General features: G+C 36.1%; 1 protein-coding gene across 14 annotated transcripts in view; it reads right to left on the bottom strand.

Annotated features, from left to right (window-relative positions):
* DOCK10 (dedicator of cytokinesis 10) overlaps positions 1-21,842 on the bottom strand; it is a 166,510-nt gene that overhangs the window by 90,349 nt on the left and 54,319 nt on the right. For 10 of the 14 annotated variants that reach the window (XM_060682894.2, XM_034439393.3, XM_034439387.3 and 7 more), the window contains exons 2-3: positions 8,292-8,411; positions 2,714-2,803 (exon numbers count right to left, since the gene is read on the bottom strand). In XM_060682894.2, coding sequence (XP_060538877.2) covers positions 2,714-2,803; positions 8,292-8,411 — 210 coding nt within the window. Of the gene's footprint in view, positions 1-2,713; positions 2,804-8,291; positions 8,412-19,102; positions 19,284-21,842 lie in introns of those variants that run through there. The other 4 variants (XM_060682895.2, XM_087872664.1, XM_087872663.1 and 1 more) reach the window with 2 other exon arrangements.

The raw sequence follows: 21,842 nt of genomic DNA, 5'->3' as shown, positions 1-21,842 counted from the left end.
ACAACATTCTATTCATGGGAAGAGTTCTCAATAGAGTTAAGTCAGACCACTGTTTTAAGATATGCACATTGTAAAAATGCTTTTTGCTTGAATGAGAGAAAAAGCGATAGGCAATATATAGCCTATAAACTTCTGAAACATGCCTGGCCTGTGGATAGCACATGAATGGCAATAGTCTAGCTCAGAGTTCTCTCAGCTGGTCACTATTGGCCCTCCCCCACCAGGTCAATGTATTAATCATTATTGTTAATATTATTCCTATTGCTAATCATAAAGTAGTATTTATTAAATTATTTTTGTAAAATAAATATTTGAATAACGTGAAACCTCATGAAGGGATCATGAGCTGAGGAGTTTGTGGACTCCTGGTCTAGCTCAGCAGTAAGGATGGGAAGATTGCTTCTCTCCAACCCATATAACAATTTATCTCAGTCACTATCCTGTACAGGTAGTTCTTGATGTACTACCACAATTGGTCCCAGAATTTCCATTGCTAAGCAATTTATTTATTTATTTATTGGTTCGATTTATATGCCGCCCTTCTCCGGAGACTCAGGGCGGCTTACAATGCGTTAAGCAATAGCCTTCATACTTTTGTATATACCTGCTTAGTAGGGCTTTCGGCCCCTCCCCCCAAGCGGTGTTGTCTTTATACAAAGTCAGCTTATTGCCCCCACAATCTGTGTCCTCATTTTACCTACCTCAAAAGAATGGAAGGCTGAGTCAACCTTGAGCCTGGTGGGATTTGAACTTGCAGTAATTGCAAGCAGCTGGCAGCTAAGTGCTATTTAACAGCACTTTAATCTGCTGCGCCACCAAGACTCTTCAACGTAGTTGTTAAGTGAGTTGTGCCTAATTTTATCACATTTTTTTGCCACAGGTCTTTAGCAAATCACTGCACTTGCTAAGTGAATCATGTGGTTGTTAAGTGAATCCAGCTCCCCTCCCCCTTCCCATTGACTTTGCTTGTCAGAAGCTGGCTGGGAAGATCGCAAATCATGATCACATGACCCGGGGACACTTCAACCATCATAAATACATACAGATTGTCAAGCATCCAAATCTTGATCATGTGACCATGATGCTGCTGCGATGGTCATAAGTGCAAGGACCATATGTAAGTCATTTTTTTGAGTGTTGTTGTAGAGCATTTTTTTATTCCATAAAATGCTCTACCTGTTGATTCAGAACACTAAAATACTCTCATTGACGGCCATTCTTTATTTTCACTTGACGATAAAATCATGAATTTAACTCTTAGTTTTATTAATAATCTTTGATTAATTTAAGTGATCTTGTTATTCAAGTGTCAATATGATTGTCCTGTATAAGTGCAAACTTACAAAGAACACCTCCTCGGTTCCTGGGCGACTATATTTATGCTGTTATCAAAATAAGTTCTTGAAGATAGGAAGTGCTCAATGAAAACTACTCCACAATCTTAAAAATAGAATTGTCATATATATACTCAAACATAAAAGACTGCATTATGGAAGCTTGCATTGGGAGTCCACATATCAAGGATGAATGATATTAATCATCTAAGAATACCCATCTGCTGTCTGACGTTTATTTCCTAAATTTTTATAACACTATAAAAATTATCAGTATTTAAAAATCTGATTATTGCAAGGGTGATTATCACAGTTTGTGAAACATGACACCCTCCCAATAATTAGAACTAGAATAAGATAATGATTCAGAATTTGTGCTCCTTTTAATTTTTCTTGCAGTTTTCAAGTTCCTTTTCCCATACAGGATAGGACAGGTCCAGAAAAGCCAGAAAGATTGGGAACTCTGCATTAGTACAGAGAAAACATCCCATACATGGAAAAAATTAAAAGAAACTTTCCCCTTTATCTCCAACATTAACTTTTTATTGTTGTCTCTTAAAACACATCTAAATATTTTTTGTTCTTGATCTCATCTTGAACCCATATCTAAATTTTCAATTCTCCCTATTAATCAGCAAAAGTCTACTTAAAGTTAAGAGATATAAGAACCTAAATATTTATATCTCCATTTCCATTTAAGCAAATTCTTTCAGACAGAACCAAGAAAAACATGTGATGATTTTCCCAAGCTCTTTATTATTTCTACACCTATAGATGGAATCTTGCCAAACTAAAGCACACTGCTATCTTCATAAGCCTATATTCAGAGAACAGTTAGGGAGGGCCTGCCTTCACCCTCTTTCTCTCAGGCAAACTATCTGAATTGAGCTGTCACTTACTCCTCTGTAATGCACCCTCTCCCTCCTGTGTATCCAGACTAGTACAGTCCACCACAAATTCCTCCTAATCTCTCTCTTCAAATAATTCAAATCCAATCCCAATTAAGAATTAAACTTTGTGCAAAATAACCTTATAAACTGATTCATTATGCCCAATTAAATATTTCAGAAAATAACCATCATCACTGGTCTGATATAATCTTCGGTCCAAAGACAAACCAAACACTAATAATACAAGTATCTAACCAAGAACAGCAAAGTGTTGACACAAGAATGTGTCAAATATACATCTAGGAAGAACTACAGAACAATTGCCAAGTAACAGATACAACATAGTGTTAATGTCTGAGACTGAAAAGCAATACCCCCCAAAAAATGGTCATGATGTTGAAAGTTACAACACTGTATTGTTTTTTTAAAATAAATATCCTGTAAAAATGTATATTCAAGATTAAGTAGAGTAAAGAATAACAACTTTACCTCTTTAACAAATAAATATTCTGCCTTTTGTTCTGCATCTTCAGGAACTGATGAGTACAGTGTTCGTATTTCCCAGGGAATTGTGGCTATCTAACGAGAAGTCAACAAAGAGAGAAAAAAGTTCACACCTGAGCATCAAAGAATGATAAATAACACAGGCAATCAAATAGGGCAGGAGTGTCAAATTCAAGGCCTGAGGTCTGAATCCAGCCTGTGGGGTACTTAAATCTGGTCCATAGAGCCGGGCTGGAAATATCAAAGGACTGTCCCGCAGTGCCTCTGCGCAGCCCCACCACGGCCCATTTTTGGTCTCCCCAGCCTCCTGCAGCAGTCTGCCAGTAAAAAACGGGCCGCTTGGAGGCCTTGTGAGACCTCCGCTTGCCCTGTTTTTGGCCAGCAGAGTGCTGCTGGATGCTGGAGAGGCCGAAAATGGGCTGCACGCCAGACTCATGGGCCCCCTGTGTGGCCCGTTTTTGGCCAGCAGAGTGCTGCAGGAGTCCGTCCCATCTCTCGTCCGCTCCCCACCCGCCCGGCCCCTGGAGGAGAAATACAGTGCTGATCTGGCCCATGAAGAAATCCAGTTTGACACCCCTGAAATAGGGTAATTAAGGGCTGAGTTCATCTCAATGATTAGAGCATCATTAGATAGCTTACTAAGGAATTTGCATAAAAAGAATATTTTCAACCATTACAGATCAATCATGTATCAATTGTCATCTCATTCTCATGAATATTATATGGGAAGAAAGAAATATAGAACTTATTCTATATTGGAATAATACATAAGAAATAATTCTGCATCTGGTTTTTTTGGGGGGAGGGGAGAAATTATTTGAAATGAGTGAAATTTGCAATACCCACAAAGTGCCTTTCCCTGATAGACAAAAATGTGGAAAAAATGTACCCGACAGACAGAATATTGGTCATCCAGCTTTTGGAAGTGTACCACCTCAAATAAATCCTTAATAGTCAAGGAATAAGAACCACAGTAATACATGGATACCTGTGTGAACAAACCTCAATTTCATGGGCTGAAAGAAAGCTTTTTTCCCCTGCTGATAGACAAGCCTTTTTAGAAATAATATAGTAAAACCTGACGTTTTTCTAATTTATACTACTTTAGTGAAATGTATATTTTTAAAGAAAATTTCAGCATTATCAGTTGCATATAAGAGAGTTTTGGTAATATTGATTCCTTTTTATTCCTGCTCATAAACCAAGTCAAATCTAGGACTGTTATGTTTCTGAAAAGATACCTTTCAGAGATGGGTAACTTTTATCAAAAGAAGCACAAACAGGCTGAATTTTTGCGTCAGTTTTTGACAGAGTAAAGTAGATGGGTTAATAGTCTCAAATTAGCTTAGCTGGAAAATGAAGCTTTCTTTTTAACTGTCAATACAAGGGTTGTTTTCCCAGTTTAACATAAATTTCATGGAAAAATAAATTCAATAACCCTGGAAACAACTGCTGCTTTTTTTTTTATTTACTTCCTGCTGAAGTTGAATCTGTAATGGAATTACTTTAAATACATTCCTTTACACATATATTTCAAGTTGTGATACAGAAGCACTTACTATTTATTCATAGTAACAGTAAAATATTGTTAACAGCAAATCTGATATAATTAAGAGGCAGGACTGCAAAGCATTTTCATAATGACAAGCCATGTACATAATTCTATATAAACTGAGATTTATACGCATTCGTTAACATGCGAATATTTCTACCCATACAATTTGAAAGAGATTATTATAATCTTCAGGAAAGCCAGATGGACCTTCTATTTATTTTAAACATTTGGATCTGCTAGGAAAAATGCTACTTTTGATTAAAAAATCTGAGGAAGAAATTGAAAAACCTTTATAGTTTCAGAGTGTTGTGGCATCTGTTACAATTAAGTGAATTACACAGTTTGCTCTCTGTCCTGTGTGTTCCCAATGCATCACTATAATTTCATTTTTGTTTTGCAAGAGTAATGGTTGATGTATTTATATTAAACCAAGATATTGTTGCAAACAACCTTTGCCTCATTAAATGCAATTACACATATTATTCTCTTTTCATAGCTCTGATGCCAAACACAATCCAGGAATGGAGAAAGACGAAATAACTTTCTCAAGAGTAACAAAACATGAAAAGGCAAGAAGATTCCATATGCTCATTTTAAAATTTTCTTCCTTTGCCGACATGAAAATGGGTTGTTGGAGACATATCTGATACCATCAAGTTTAGATCCCCAATTGCTAAAACACTTCTGTTCATATGGAGATTAACCTTTACCAATGAAAAACTGCTGAAATAAAATCATGGAGATAATTGAAAAAGTAATGGCTAAGTTGTTTTGCTTCCAAAATGGCATTATCAATAAAAGAATAGCATGTAACATAGTATTTAATTCAAGAATTCTTTTATTGGTATTACTTGTATTTGGGAATCATAATTACGTATCCACTGCAAAGATGCTTTGGAGCAAGGCTGTGGTTACATGGAGCAGAATCTGGGAACCATCAAGGAGCTGATAGAAATGTTTCGTCTTGTTCTTTTTTTTTACATAATTATTCTTACCAATGTTAATGCTAATGCTAAGCTGAGGGTAGAACAAGAAGCAATGGGTGGGAGCTAATCAAGAGAGAAGCAACTTAGAACTAAGGAGAAATGTCCTGACAGTTAGAACAATTAATCAGTGGAACAACTTGCCTCCAGAAGTTGTAAATGTTCCAACACTGCAAGTTTTTAAGAAGAGATTGGATAACCATTGGATACAATGTGAAATGGTATAGGGTTTCCTGCCTAAGCAGGAGGTTGAACTAGAAGACCTCCAAGGTCCCTTCCAACTCTTTTATTTTATTCTAAGCTGAATATTGGCAATAAGGGAAAGTGTTAACCGCAAGTATTAGAGAAGTCAGCTGCAAACTATTTGTCAAACGTGTAGCATCACAATAAAAAATTAAACATGGGCTAAGGTCCAATTTTTTATGAAAAGATTAGATAGCAATTTTCAAGATTCAACAAGCTTCACTTCTTAGAATTTAGCAGAAGCATTCTCATCATAAAGAACTGTTCATAAAGTAATGTTATTATAAGATACTGTGGAGAGGATACCTGGAATAAGTTGGTGCAAGAACTTTATTTATTTATTTTTATTAGTTGTATATGTTGTCAAATCCAAACAGATACATGGTGGCTTACAGAATCACAAAATATTATTTTGTGGATCTTTAATAGTGATTAAAATCTAAAATCTAAAGTAAATAAAAATCTATGATGGTATAGTGTAACTGTCAGCACTCCAAACTACATTCGTTCCAGTGCTGACATAAGGAGGAGAAGAGGGGGCAGCTGGCCGTTTGACTTTTCACCTATTTATTTTCCCTGAAGATAATATCCCCTAGGAGATGAGATGGGAGGGGGGACATTCCTGGGAGCTGAAGTAGTAGATATGGGGAAAGTGATTTGGAAGATGGCCAATGAGACACAGAGAATTGGGGAACGGAAAGGGGAGGTTTGGGGTCAGGAAGTCAGTGTTGGCTATGACATAATCGGGCACAGATTGTCGTGCTTAATAAATGAAAGATTTCATCAAAGACTATTTGTTTGGAAATGCAATTTATTTGAGACGACACTGAAACCTGACAGTAACATTTACACAAAGTACCATAAAACAACTAATAAGCACAATTAAGCTTTAACATTTAAACTAATATTTTTAATCCCTTTGTATTGCTTTGATCATGATTAATCTTGTATCTAAAAGGATACAACTATTCTATAATAGTAGAGCTATGATTGAAAAACATCATCTCCTGTCTTCTGCGTTTTTTATTTCACAACAATATGTAATTGTTAAGAGGTTTTCTTGTGATAAATACAATGGCAGTTAAAATGTGATGTCAGCAGCACATTTTTTAAAAAATTCTAACTGTTGCATTAGGAACTGAGAGATCTGCATATATCCTGTACCAGTGTACATTTCATACATTTATAGAAATAATGATTTATAGAAGAATGATATTTTACCATTCATAATCACCATTGGAATAAAAGATAGGTGAAGAATGTTATAGAATGTTAAAGAATCTATGAACCATTATTCCTGTTAACCTTAGAGGTTATTATTTTTGTGAGGACTAAACCTAATAAGCTTAGTATAATCAAGAAATGGTGTCCCTAAATTACCAAAGAAAAGAGTGTGATGATTCTTTCACCAACTTGGTTTCTCTGGAGCAGGGGTGTCAAACACAAGGTCCGGGGGCGGATCCAGCCTGTGGGGTGCTTAGATCTGGCCCACGGGGCCGCTCTGGAAACAACGAAGGACTGGCCCACAGTGCTTCTGCCAGGGAAAATGGAGCTTGGAAGCCCTGGCAGAAGGTTGCAGGAGACTGGTTCATCCAAAAACAGAGCTCGGAAGCCCATTTTCTCTGGCAGAGGTTTGCAGGAGCCTGGCGCAGCTGAAAATGGAGCTCGCGAGCCTGTTTTCTCTGGAGAATGCTCGGGTCACCACATGCGCCCCAACACAAGTGATATCAAGCTGGCCACGTCCATCCTGGCCACACCCACCCCAGCCCCCCAAGATCAAAACCAACCCTGATGCAGCCCTAAATGAAATCGAGTTTGACACCCCTGCTCTAGAGAGCCAAGGAGATAATTACACTTGGCCGATAAAAAAATTCAATTCAATTCAATTCAATTCAATTCAATTCAATTCAATTCAACTCAACTCAACTCAACTCTACTCTACTCTACTCTACTCTACTCTACTCTACTCTACTCTACTCTACTCTATTCTATTCTATTCTATTCTATTCTATTCTATTCTATTCTATTGGAGACATTAGGCGGAGACAATGCTTTAAGACCAGGAAACAGAAGGAAATAGGTTGACTCAGCCTTCCATCCTTTCTAAGGTAGGTAAAATGAGGACCCAGATTGTGGGGGCAATAAGCTGACTTTGTATAAATATACAAAAGTATGAAGGCTATTGCTTAACACATTGTAAGCCGCCCTGAGTCTCCAGAGAAGGGTGGCATATAAATCAAATTTTTAAAAAAAATGAGAAATAAGACTGACTTCTCTTTAATTCATTAGAGTAGAGAGTAGACGTGTATATCCTGCTGGAGAATTCTGGGAGTTGAAGTCCACAAGTCTTAAAAGTTGTTAAAGTTGGACACCCTTGGTATAGAGGGAAGATGGGAGGGAGGGGAAAATTTGATCAGGCTTTCTAAAATCTGTTACAGTAGCCTATGGCAATACTGTGGATTCCAGCCAAACTTGTAGAATTTGTTTCATGATTTGGCCTGTCCTGATGGATTGACATCAACCTTGAAAGCTTTTTAGTTTTCTACAGTTTCATACCTATTTCATACTCTTGAATCTAAGGTTCAAAAGTACAGGACAAGAAACTATTGTGTTTGATTTTGCCAAATCAATCCTCTTTTTACATCAAGTATCGGATTTTTTTAAAAAAATGAAACCAAGCTGAGCACAATACTGTCTCAAGTGGTGCAAGGCATAAAAACTGGAACATCTTGACAAAGTTAAAGATGAGACTTAGTTTTATTAGTAAACACCAATCACTCACTGAAAAGTCATCTTCAGGGAACAAAAAGAGGTCTTTCAGACGATCATTTTCAACATTCTTCTCAATATCTGCAATTACTGTTTCATAATCCAAAGGTTCCAGAAGTTTGGGTTTCTCCTGCTGAGGAGACAAAACACACAAAAAAGATTCAACTTGTATAATTCCTTTGTATTTCTTTTTTGGAGCTGGGGCTCCATTTCCATTATCCTTTCACGCAACAGTTGCTATGTACAGGTTGGTATGGTGAAGCTGATAATATAACCAGATGGATTTGGCTGCTCAAAATGTTCATTATCAGTCTGATTATTTCCTGATGAGGAGACCTGGTAAGTAATATGCATTATGCAGGTAATATTGAATCATACCACATTGCCACATTAACCTACTCTTTATGCCGAGAAGCATATCCACATTTCTTTTAACGGTACTGAATAACTATATGCAATTATCTTCTAAATGAATTTGATGCCAAATGGTGTGTTTTAATTTCAGTTGTTTCCATGAGCTATATGCTGATTCATCCCCATTACTCTCTTATGCTTAGCCACATTTTAAATTCAAGTCATTTGCTAGAAACAAAAGTACTATTGCTCTGTTTAACTTGGCATTCATCCTTGTCTCTGTCAGGATAAACTATTTGGCAGTCAACCCCATACTTTCCCCAGTAAAGAGCTGGATTATACCTTTTTCAGCCATCAGGAAAATACTATTATTGCTGAAAGGCATTATGAACTCTTTAAAAAGCATTCAAAAGAAATAGCCAAAGAAAAGGTAAAATTGCACATTCTTTGATATGCTAAAAAGAGAGACTGTCTTGCTCACTATGTATATCTACAGAAAGACAAAAGGAATCTTATTATTAACTTGGTGGAGAAAAAGGAACAAAAACAAAAGCTGAATGTAGATGTATAGATTGGAAAAACCAATGATTTCCTGCAAGGTGAAAAGAAGGACATTAAATATTCACCTTTATGAATTATTATTAGATAGCAAGAATGTATAAACAATTTTTTTTCTGAGTATTTTTTCAGGGAAATATACAATAAATATCTTTCCAGAGTGACTCTTGTTTCCTGAGTTCACCAGCCTTGCAGGGCTCAACAGACCAATGTTATATCACCATGCAGGGGTGAAATTCAAAATTTTCCCCTACCGTTTCTGTGGGTGTGGCTTGGTGGCCATGGCAGGGAAAGGATATTGCAAAATCTCCATTTCCACCCCACTCTGGGGCCAACCAGAGGTGGTATTTGCCGGTTTTCTGAATTACTCAAAATTTCCACTACCAGTTCTCCAGAACCTGTTAGAACCTGCTGGATTTCATCCCTGTCACCATGATATCTCAGGATTTGGAGTATTTCCTCTTAGACATACTCCTGATATAATGAAATTGGTGACAAAATATATTAAATAAATCAGGTTTTGAAACTTCATTTGAATAATATGTATTATTGTTACGCATCTGAACAAGAACACATTTAATTCCTTTTAAGTAGTAAAGGGAAATGAAAGTATTTTATTTTTAAATTGAACTGTTAAAATTCTGCCATTTTTTGACTTGCTTTGATACAACTAAAATGGCAACAAAATGAGAAAGAACATTGTTCTTTAAAAGGTAAATTATATACACCCATACCACTTTGATCATCCATAGCTTCATATGGAGCTTCAAAAACATATTCTGTAATAAAAAAAACATAATTTCTTTCTTAAATTGTATTTTATGAGCTGAAAAAAGAAGTTGTTTCCTGCTGTCCTAGTCACAGTATTCTAAATTACTAAGTAATTACTAAATTACTAAGAGTTTATCATTCTTAATATTCAAGGTTCAGTACTATTTTTTTTGCATGAGCAATGGTTTCAAATCTAATAATCTCAGCCTCAAATGAATTTCATTTTACATTTTTAGAGGGACTTTCCGCAAATATGTGGTTAGAATTTTTTGTTATTATTTTTAGTGGAGAGTTTCATTTTTACTCCAAGAGATTTCTCAGAATAGCTGATAGAAATGTCACAATGGTTGAGTTAGTTCATTCTCCCTTGCAAGGATTGCTGGAGATTTATAATATTTTTGGCTAATTAAAGTTTTAACAGTCACAGGATTATCTTTCCCAAATGTAATTATTCTGGAAATGAATCTACTAAGCAATCTAGGACTAAATGGTGCAGGACCAAGTTATTTTAATTTTTTAAAAAAATATATGCCAATTTTTTTAAAAAAAGCCTAATAAATTATGCTAGCTAGATACAAATAATTGTAAAAAGAGGCATTTAATATTTTTTCTCTTACCTTCCTTTCTTTTACAGACAATTTATTTTTTTCATGAAGGTACAACATGCAAAATTCCCGATTCATTTTCATTAGACAGGCTGAACATAATGTGCACCTGTCCAGAATTAGTGGCAGAATTGGAAATACTTTGACTTTACAGCTATAGAGTATCTAAAAAATTGTTTAAATCCTGTATCTGGTAATAACATTCAGTGATGTGCCATGTGTCATAACTCAACAATAATAAATATGGCATGTAATTTTTGTTACTTGAATGATGTCATGACACACAATGCATCTGTTTTCCTTCCTTGGGTGTTTTTGTATCCCATCTTTATTATTTTTATAAATAATTCAAGGCAGTGAACATACATAATACTCTTTCCTTCTCTTATTTTCCCCATAATAACAATCCTGTATGGAGGTTGGCCTGAGGGACAATGACTGGCTCAAAGTCATCCAGCTGGCTAAGGCAGGCTTTGAACTCACTGCCTCCTGGTTTTCAGCCTAGTGCCTTAACTACTATCAGTGTGTAGCATGTTGATTAGCAAATAACATCACCTCCTAAAAATTTATCTTGTTTTATTTGGTAGCAATCCTGTTTTTTCCAGCAATGACTAAAAATATCCTCATAATTGATTTCACAGAACAGTCACGGTGCCTGAGGTTTCAGTATTTAACTGCAGTCAAGAGAAGAACACCAGAGTTCAGCATCTAAAGCACTGTCAGATGTAATGTTAAGTTGGTAGCAGTTCTTGAGGGCTTCAACACACAATGCTGAAGAGTGCAAACTAGATCTCTCTACCCCCCCCCCCCACACACACACTCTTATTCTACACTTTTGGTGTTGAGCCCTCGGAAAGGTTTTTTGAAACTATAATATATTAGGAAATTTGTTGAAATTTAAGAACAGCATAACAGGCTATGAGAAAAATAATGTAAGCAAATCCGAACAGCTGATCACTGTTTTATATTACAATGTAGAAACACTGACGTGAGTACCATGCATATTTTCTTTTCAAGATTTTTGTTTTTAATGTGTCAGGAAGTGGTGACCTCCTACAAATATTTTCAGCAATTAGTGGGTAGCAGAGAGAACTATTTTTCTGCTTCATTGGAGATTCTATAGTCCTGTGCCAATGCTAAACAAAGATATTTTCCCCAGGATAGAAACTGGCTGGGCAATCATGTAAGTAAAACCACAATATCTTAGGACTGTAAACAAATCTTAATAGCAATAGCAATAGCACTTAGACTTATATACCGCTTCATAGTACTTTTACAGCCCTCTCTAAGCGGTTTATAGAGTCAGCATATTTCCTCCAACAATCTGGGTCCTCGTTTTACCCACCTCGAAAGAATGGAAGGTTAAGTCAACCTTGAGCCGGTGAAATTTGAACTGCTGAACTGCAGCTAGCAGTTAGCTGAAGTAAACTGCAGTCCTGCACTCTAACCACTGCGCCACCTCGACTCTCTTACTATTGATTCCTTTGTTGTCACTTGTCTTTTGGGCATCCTAGAATATTAATCAAAAGCAGAATATTTGGGAAGAAGGACAAACTAGTTGGTGGGATTCCTCATAAAGGAATACATATAAGAGAAATAGGCACACAGCCCATTTTTCTACACAGGAGATCCAGATTCAAATGCTATGACGTAGTGTGGACGAACCTTTCATGAAACTATAAACAGTGACAGTCAATAGTGACAATTATGTTTGGTGTATCAGGGGTCTGTCTCAGAGACTGTTTGACACAATTTTCTAGACCATGATTTAGTTAACCATGGTTTGTCACATAACCCACAATTGCTAGATTCACAGAACAAATTAAACATATTTAGTTTAGGAACTAAACTTAGCTCCTTGTTTCTCTGCCTTGAGAAATCTCACTGACTTCAAGCTCACATAAATGAATGCCTGTGATATAAATGAAAAGAAGTTCTTAATAGTTCCACCAGGTCTGGATGTAATCTAGTGATTGAAGGAAACTGCATTCCATGTATACCAAGTTCTGGTATATTTTCATTATCCGCAGCTGATTGTCAAAATTTATAAAATTGGACTTCAGCAATAGCTAAAACTCGGTAGAATTTATTAATCTAAAACAAGTATCCAAAAATGGGTGTAGGTGCTAATAAGCAGCCAGTTCAGAAATTAAACTGAGAGAAATAATAGCACATAATGAAAATGACTTCCAATGGCACCATGCCAAATGCTGTCTACCTAGTACCCATGGGAGAAAAAAAATGAGGAAGAAGTGACCAGCATCAACACAGAAAACTTTAAAATATAAGAAGAATGAAGTGTGGTTTACTGAAGTTTTGCTTTAGGATATATTTTATATCCTGGTGCAGATTTGTTTCGGTTGTGATGCAGAGTAAGCCCTTTTTCTGAATGATCAGTTTTAATTAAAGCATATCCTTAACCCAGAACTCCCAAATTCCTCTCCTGCAACCTACACATTTTCTGTAATTTAGAATCATGTATGTTAGTCTTTTGTTCAATTTTTATGGACTTCAACTACCAGAACTGGCTGGGAAATGTTGGGAGTTGAAACCCACACGAATGTAGATTGCCAAATCTGTAAAAACAACAACAACACCTGATGTACAACAATGATATTTCGTGAGATTACTGCAACATTGGCTCTATAAGATATTGTTAAATAATGATGAAACACTGAGAACCTGCAAATCTGTAGTTATACATTATAGACAGAATGCAAAATAATCTAATCTCATTGGAAAATTCTAATGAATGAAAAATTTGGCCTCTCGCATTGAAATTTAATATTGAATTTCAACGCTAGAGGACAATTTTTTTCATTCATTAGCATTTCTAATTCTAATTAATTAATTAATTAATTAATTAATTAATTAGAATTTCAATATCTGATATTTATAATTATGAATAATTAAAAGCCCTTATAGCAATGCAATATCAATCCATTGGTTAACAGCTGTACATATTTTCTATTCCGACAGAACTGATTAGACCCACAGACACAACATACAATTAGTGTGCAACATATTTGCAGAGAAAGCAACCTAAAACAAGTAAGGTATTGCTAAGATTGAAGTAGACAAAAAACAGGAAACCTAAATACAATTAAAATGTGGAAGTGCTGAAGCTGTATCTGGCTGAAAGTGAATAAACTGTAATTTAAACTCTCAAAGATAAAAAAAATTGATAGAAAGCTTGTTCCTGTGAAGAGGGAGACATAACTTAGATTTCACTTGGTAGATGTTTGCCTTGAAAGGGCATGATAATATACAGTATGTAATACTGGGGCTGTGCAAAGGTTCTTTGCAGTGTGTAGGAGCATCAAAGGAACATCTCTTCAAAGTGTTGAAGCAGTTTCATCATTTGAAAGGCTCATGCAAGTGGCTTCATAAGCGCCAGTTGGCAGCATAGCCACTTTGCTTCACAATTTAGCTCCTGCAGGCTTACAGAGCATCTCTTTTATGCAAAACACTATTTAATAATGTTTAGCTGAGAATTAGAAAAAGTATTTTGTAGTGAAATCTATACTGTATCATACAGATGAAACTCATTAGCTTGTCCTGAAGAATGATAACTCTAGTCTACTTTAGTGCTTACGTATTTTACAATTAATTCTAAAATCAAAAAGAAAGCTATCAATCTAATTATCAAGACTATCAAGAAAACTACACACACATACACACAAGTTTTGGTGAAGAGATCAATAAACATAAGTTGGGCTAGAGTTCTGGCATACTGGAAGCAGCTGCAAAACAAAATTGCATTATTATGTTTTGTTCTCCACTCCCATCATAAAGATGCAATTTTGTTTGTTGCCTATGGAATGATTGTCATATTGCTTACTTCATTTTTTTTTTGCTGCAGATAGAAAATACATTATCATGATGCCATGGCATAGGTAAATGGGATTAAATTAAGGTAATCTCTCTTCCTTTCTCCAGCTCCTCCCCTGCTCAATATTTTTATATTGAATATTATGTCTCAAATGTGTGAATAATAAGCAGAATTATAAAGGAAGAAAATTGGAACTGAGTTATATACCTCTGCAACATTACAAGCATGTTGACTGATGAGTGTTCAAAGATCACATTACAGCTTTACAAAACTAAAAATTGTTTATCCTCATAAATTGGATTTGCTACAAAAATACATGAAAGCTGCAATATTGGCAATATTAAACAGACAATTGTATTGTCACAATATACTAAAATGATTGAAGACATCTAAATACACATAACCAACAAATTCAAATATCAAGAAATGTTACTATCAAGATATTAAAAATAAATAGATACACTGAGTAATTAATAAAAATAATGTGGTTGCCAGCATTTTTCATTTCTCTCATCATTAAAATATAGAAACCTGGGAGGTATTACATATATATTCCTTCCTACAGATTATTCTTCCAAAATTTCATATATTTGTGAATAAGGAAATCATCAAAACCATAAAAAAGCAAAAGTTAGAATATTTTGGACATGTGATGCGACCCCCAGAAAAATATGGTATACTTCACTTAATCTTCCAAGGAAAGATTGAAGGCAAATGAGGTCCAGGCAGAAAAAGAACATCATGGCTTCAAAATCTACAGGACTGGTTTGGATAAAACTCAACAGCACTTTTTCGTGTGGCTGTTGATAAAAATAGGATTGCCAACATGATCGCCAACATCCGATGACGGACATGGCAGAAAAAGAAGAATTTGTGAATATATAAAAAGACTAATTGATTGTTCATTTCTTACACTTATGGCATATTTTCTTCTTCACTTGAGAAGTTGCATTGTTTTTTCCAGCTTTTACCAAAGTGTGCAGATACTATGCCTGGCATAGTACAAAACATTAATCAAACAGAACTTCTCTGCCCATATTCATCATTACTTCACCCTATTTCCAAGGCCTTCAAACTGATTTAAAATTCAGCTTTTGTACCTGAGCTAACTGGCAGGATAAGTGAAAAACAGAATCATCCAATGAGAGTGCTTGCCAGGTGACTGATGGCAGCTGCATGGTAATGGACCTTGTACAAGGCTGCTACATGCACAGTCCATCTGGCACGGGCAAAAGGCTGCAGCTGGACCATGTCAGTAGAAGACCTCTCACTTACCCCCACCACCACCCCAGCATTGCTTCACTGTCATGCAAAATGCTTTGTAAAATGAATTCTTTCTGTTCACCAAAGTAGATCTTATTCAGCTTATAAACGGACATAAATTTTTAAAAAATCATTTCAAATGTTGTGGCCCAACACTATGCTTACACTATAAAAGTATTTTAAATAAAACTAAGCAATTATGTTTCTAGTTTTTTTTTTTTTTTGCCATGTTTTGGTTCATGTACACCATATCCTTGAAGAACATAGTGAAGATATCTCTAGCTGTTTGTGGGGGGGAAAGGGAGAATGACTACTTCTATACTGATAACGCGTGTGTGTGTGTGTGTATGTGTGTGCCTTTGAGTCAGTGTTGATTCCTAGTGACTAGCTGGACAAATCCCCATAGTTTTTTTGACAAGATTTTGAAAGTGGTTTGCCATTGCCTGTTTCCTAGGGCTACAAGAATGTGGCTGGCTCAAGGTCACCAAACTGGCTTTGTGTCTAAGGGGGAAGAAGAACTCATAGCTTGCTGGTTACTAGCCTGATGTTTTAACCACTATGCCATACTTAAGGCTAGTATTTAGTGTGCTTTAGTTGTGAAGTAGATTGGAAAGGGATGGGTTATTAACTGCAAAAGGGAAGGGAAGCTGTATTGCCTTGGAAATTAAATATGCCACTGAAAAACACACCAAGAAAACAGAACACCACAATGACTAATTCTTTAATCTCAACCTAAGAGGCAGAAGATTCAGAATATAGTTCCTGTTTAAACAGCATCATTTTTTTAAAAAAATCCACTTCAGTTCAAGTAATGCTATGGCTAAAAACAATATGCTTCATGCAAATACTAAAAGGCTGTGTTTTTAAAACAGGATGTGGGTTTTTAAAAGAAGAAACCTATGCAGATAATGTTTTGCTCCATATATGTGCAATTAAATGAATTAACAATCCTTAAAGAGGACACACATTTCCTCAGGCAGTAGAAGCCTGATGAATATTGTAGCTGAATTACAACACTTTTTGTAATATTTCCCTATAAAGATCCATTTTTCCAGTGATTTTTCTAAGCAGATTGGGATTCTGTTTTATATAGAATGTATTTTCCCATAAAATCATTATTTTCAGCATTCAGCGAACACTGCTTGCGGTGAGATGGGCAGCAAACTAATTTAATAAATAAATAAATAAATTGTAAATAACAATTTATAGAATTAAATGAATGATAAATGCAAGCAAAATAGCCATGGGGTCTTTTGGAAAGAAGTCATTATTAATATATATATAAAAGACAGATGTACTAAAGTGGCTATCTGATTTCAAAGTTTTCAGCCTTTTGCTTAGAGAGCCAAGATCTATATCAGAGATGCCCTTTATTCCCGTGATGCCATGGACTTTGCACGGTTCTTGGAAAGCTGACTGGATTAGCTCCTCTGGGGAAATTTAGCACATTTTGTCTTGCATTTGTAACAGAAGAGGAAGCTTTCCAAGTGTGGGAACTACCACTTCTACTCTTCTTAGAATCAAGACATATTTTTTAAATTGCTGAGAGATTATTTGCCTTTCTGTACCCAGAATGACTGTCTGGTCCTTCCTTCCCTCCCTCCCTCCCTCCCTCCCTCCCTCCCTAATGTGATAAAGGAAGAATGAAGGGGACTACCAATAATTGTTTTCTTTTTCCCTGGCTCTAGTGCACGAATGAAAAGAATACAGTGGTAGGTAGTCCTTGACTTACAGCCAGTGGTGAAATGCTATCAGTTCACACTGGTTCGGGCGAACCGGTAGCGGTGGCGGCACGAGGGTCCACCCACCCACCCGGACGTCCTGGTTTTAACCAGGAAGTAACCTGTTTTTGACCCTCTGTGTATGCGTAAAAGGCTTTGTGCATGTGCACAGGGTCCAAAATTGCATGTGACGCACACGCACGGCACTCACACTTCAGAACTGGTAGAGAAGGTAAATAGATTTTACCCCTGTTTACAGCCATATGTTTACCAATTGTTTAAGTTACCACAGCACTGAAAAAGTGATTTACAACTAGTTGTCACAGTATCCCCACGGTCACATGACCAAAATTCCAACAAGTAACATCACTGGGAGAAGCCAGATTTGCTTAAGAACCATATAGTTAATTTAATAACCAAGGTGATTCACTTAACCACTATGGCAAAAAAAAAAAAAAAAGATTGTAAAATTGGACACAACTCACTTAATAACCATATCATTAAACCACTGAATTTGAATGATCATGCACAATTCAAGGATTACCTGTATCACCACTGAGAGATTAAGAGGTCACTAAAATCTTAGGAAGTAAAACTTGTGACAATATAGGAATGCTCTGATAGTACTGGCTTTCTAGATTCCTTTGTTAAATATTTTTGTTTTATCTTAATATTTATGTTACGATTCAAAATTGAACTTACACTGGAAACTTATATACTCTGCTGGTAGTACATGAACATTCCCATTAATACATACTCTGTATCTTGAGAGTTAATTTTTCTGATTTTTTAAAATTTCCATCTTTGTCGTTTAAAAAAATATTAAACTCTTTCCTGAAACAGAAAGGTATATCTGTAACTATCATTTACCACATCATTTAACCAATATTGTTTAATTCTGTAGCTTTCACATTAGAAATCATTGAACGTCTCCTTCACAGATACAAACATATGCAGTAATTAAATCATGAGTATCTTTAAAGTCTGGCCTATTTGAGGCTGTTTGTCTTTTTCAAGCTTTCTTCTAACAAATTGGATTCTCCCCCCCTCCCCAAAAAAAGTTATATAAGGAGAGACTCAATGAATTTCTGTGAAGAAAAAAAATATAAATTCTATCATGCCATGATAAAATTGCAGAGGATGAAAATGATGAAGAAAAGGCATTTTTTTTATTTATCGCATATATACCGTAGGAACTCTCATCTATAAGTTTATTACATAATGTTTACTTTCAATTTGATAGGTTCTTTCATATATTCAGGACAGTGGTTTGAATAAGTAACTATAACTCATACATCATAAATGTTAAACAGCGTATTACTTAGTTCTTACATTCTTCTTTCCCTGAAATCACAAATTCTTCTTCACATTCTTCTTCACACTGAAATCACAAATATATTAGGATGTCTTATCTCACAGATACACTGATTTTGTCCTATTAATTTTAACCGTTGAAATTTGTCTTACTGATTCTTCCAGTTTATTACCTGCCGGATATGAAACGCCATTCCTACAACTCTTAACCAACATGGCCTGGCCAACAAATTTCAATAGCAGTCTCTAGAAATACTATTGCTACAGTTTCACTAGACAATTTGCTCTAGTCACTGAGATAAAATAAGAATACTATAATCTATTCTGTTCACAAGCCTAATACTCCAAAGCTACACTAAATAAATTACAAGAAAAAAAGTACAAACATATATATTTATATACATACACAATTCATACTGTGGATTTCTCCGTGATTATTTCGTCTAATTGTCCTCCTTTTTCTCCAGAGTTCACTGTGGTCCTTTTTAAATACTTTCCCTCGGATACTCATTGTGTTAGTAGAACCTCAAGCAGCAAAGAAATCCATATTAGAAAAACACAATCCTCATTCACTGATTATTATAATTTATGCTGTGAGAGGAGGAAGTATATGGACACTTATACTATCTCTGCAAATTGCATTCGAAATAAGAAAAAGAAGAACCCGAAATTCAGTAATAAATCATTACTTCCTGTCTGAGTAATGTTGTGCTTCTTCAATGACAAATAAGATTGAAGCGTCAGTCACAATGTTTCCTATCACCTGTTTCATTTCTACCCACCCACCTAAGATTGGAAGAACATTATTATACCATGTAAACTTTAGCTTGTGAATAAGGAATTCCAATCTGGGTAGGTACAGAACAAAAAACTCCTCTGCCTCACAAAGAATACAGCACACAGTCTTTTGCTAAACTGAAGGCCATCTGTAAATTTAGTTTGAAGAAATAGAAGTACAGCAGATCTCTACAAGCTTCTGAATGTCTCAAATTGATGTACCGTATTTCATTCAGTAGTATTAGGTATGAAACAGATCAGGGTTTCCACCAAGAACTGGCTTCAATGTAACTAACAACCATTTGATTAAGTCTACTTATAGCTGATTTCCTTTTGTGTAGGTATTTTTTGGCCGGAACTGCTTCTTGTCTGACGGTGGTTAACGCTGCACCTAGGGGAAGTGTGGGAGTATCTGCTTTCTGCTTTTCTCCACCTTGGCCACCACTGTCAGCTCTGTCTGTATAATGAAACCTAGTCTGTGGCTGTTACCTACAGTGCCTAGTTTCCAGGGAAGTGGGGAAAGAGAGTTGCTACATTATAGAGCAGCCCAGAAGTCATTCTCTTAGTTGTAGATTGGCACAGAAGAGGCTGTACTTTCTGAGAATGCTCAGGAAAATAAATCTATCTCAGCATCTACTTCTGTCCTACTATCGCAGCACCATTGAGAGTGTCCTGACATACGGCATTCTTGCATGGTATGGGAGCAGCTCTGTAGCGGACAGAAAAGCTACAGAGAATCATTAAAACTACCCAGAATATATTCGGGCTCAAGCTACCAACCCTGGATGACATCTTCGAATCTCGCTGTTTGAGGAAGTTGTATAACATTCTCAGAGACTCTTCCCATCCTGTTTACAATCTTTTTGGACTGCTGCCTTCTGGCAGAAGATACAGAACAATTAAAACTCAGACCACACATTTTCTGAATAGTTTTTATCCCAGAGCTATAATTGCACTCAACAATGAACTAAAGGGCCACCATCAGTTAGCTATTGGACAGCATTACTTGGTCTGTTGTGTAGTTGTTTGTGCGGTTTAGGGGTGCGGAATTTGTGGTGGGTGGGGGGGGTGTTTGGCGATTGTTATGTGTGTAGGACCTGGTCTTTGGGATTTAAGTGAATTTCTCTGTATGGGTATACTGTGTATACATGTTTTTTTGCTTTTTTTTAATGTACAAATGTACATTACTGTACAATGACAATAAAGTTGTTGTTGTTGTTGTTGTTGTTGTTGTTGTTGTTATTATTATTATTATTATTATTATTATTATTATTATTATTATTATTATTTATTGGTTAATCTTTAGTGAGATTCACAGCCTTTGAGGCTGATTAATAGCTCAGCAGCTCGAGTCCTAACCAAGGACCTAGGAACTGTTAAGGTATCGTCGGAGGATGTAAGCTGTTCCGAGTAAGGTGGTTTTTTGTAGAGTCAAAATGTTCAAGTCAGGCAAATTTAGAATTTCTAAATAGCGGGGTAGCCCTTTGGGTATTGCTCCGAGGGCTCCAATTACAATCGGGACAACACACGATTTCTTTTTCCACAGTCGTTCAACTTCAATTTGTAAGTCCCGGTACTTTGTGATTTTTTCTTGCTGCTTATCTTCAATTCGTGCATCACCAGGTATTGCAATGTCAATGAACCATACTTTTTTCTTTTCAACTATTGTTATGTCAGGTGTGTTGTGGATCAAGTGCCTGTCAGTCTGAATCCTAAAGTCCCACAAGATCTTGAGTTTCTCATTCTCTAAAACTTTCTCAACCTGATGTTCCCAGTGGTTTTTGCTGTACTCACAACTTCTGGCACAATTTCCAGTGAATGATTTTAGCAACACGGTCATGGCGTTGTAGGTAGTCAGTTTGTGAAATTTTGCTGCACCCACTGATCAGGTGGTCAACTGTCTCTTCTTTTTCATTGCAGAGGCAGCATTTGCTGTTGGTGGTAACATGTTGAATTTTTGCCTTCATACAGCTTGTGGCTAGGGCTTGTTCTTGAGCTGCCAAAATAAAGCTTTCTGTTTCTTTTTTCAGTACTCCTGATCTTAACCAGTTCCAAGTTAGTTTCTGGTCAGCTTTGCCTTCAATACTTTTCAAGTATTGGCCATGCAGAGCTTTGTGTTTCCAATTTTCAGCTCGCTGCTCAATTACTTCTTTCTTATATTCTGCTTTTGTTTTAGTTGTCTTTAAAATGCCTCCTTTATATACTTCCTTAATCATTGGTTCTTCACTTTTCTGGATGTAACCATTCAAGCTGCATTTTTCTTCTTCCACAGTCTGCTTTACTTGTAGGAGTCCTCGACCACCCTCTGCTCTTGGTAAATATAATCGGTCAACATCACTTTTAGGGTGCAAGGCATGATTCATTGTCAT

This window comes from Pantherophis guttatus, chromosome 6, assembly GCF_059756535.1.
Source record: "Pantherophis guttatus breed Tessera chromosome 6, ASM5975653v1, whole genome shotgun sequence".
Taxonomy (NCBI): domain Eukaryota; kingdom Metazoa; phylum Chordata; class Lepidosauria; order Squamata; family Colubridae; genus Pantherophis; species Pantherophis guttatus.
The sequence above is the reverse complement of the archived record's forward strand: the minus strand, read 5'-3'. Positions and strand labels throughout refer to the sequence as shown.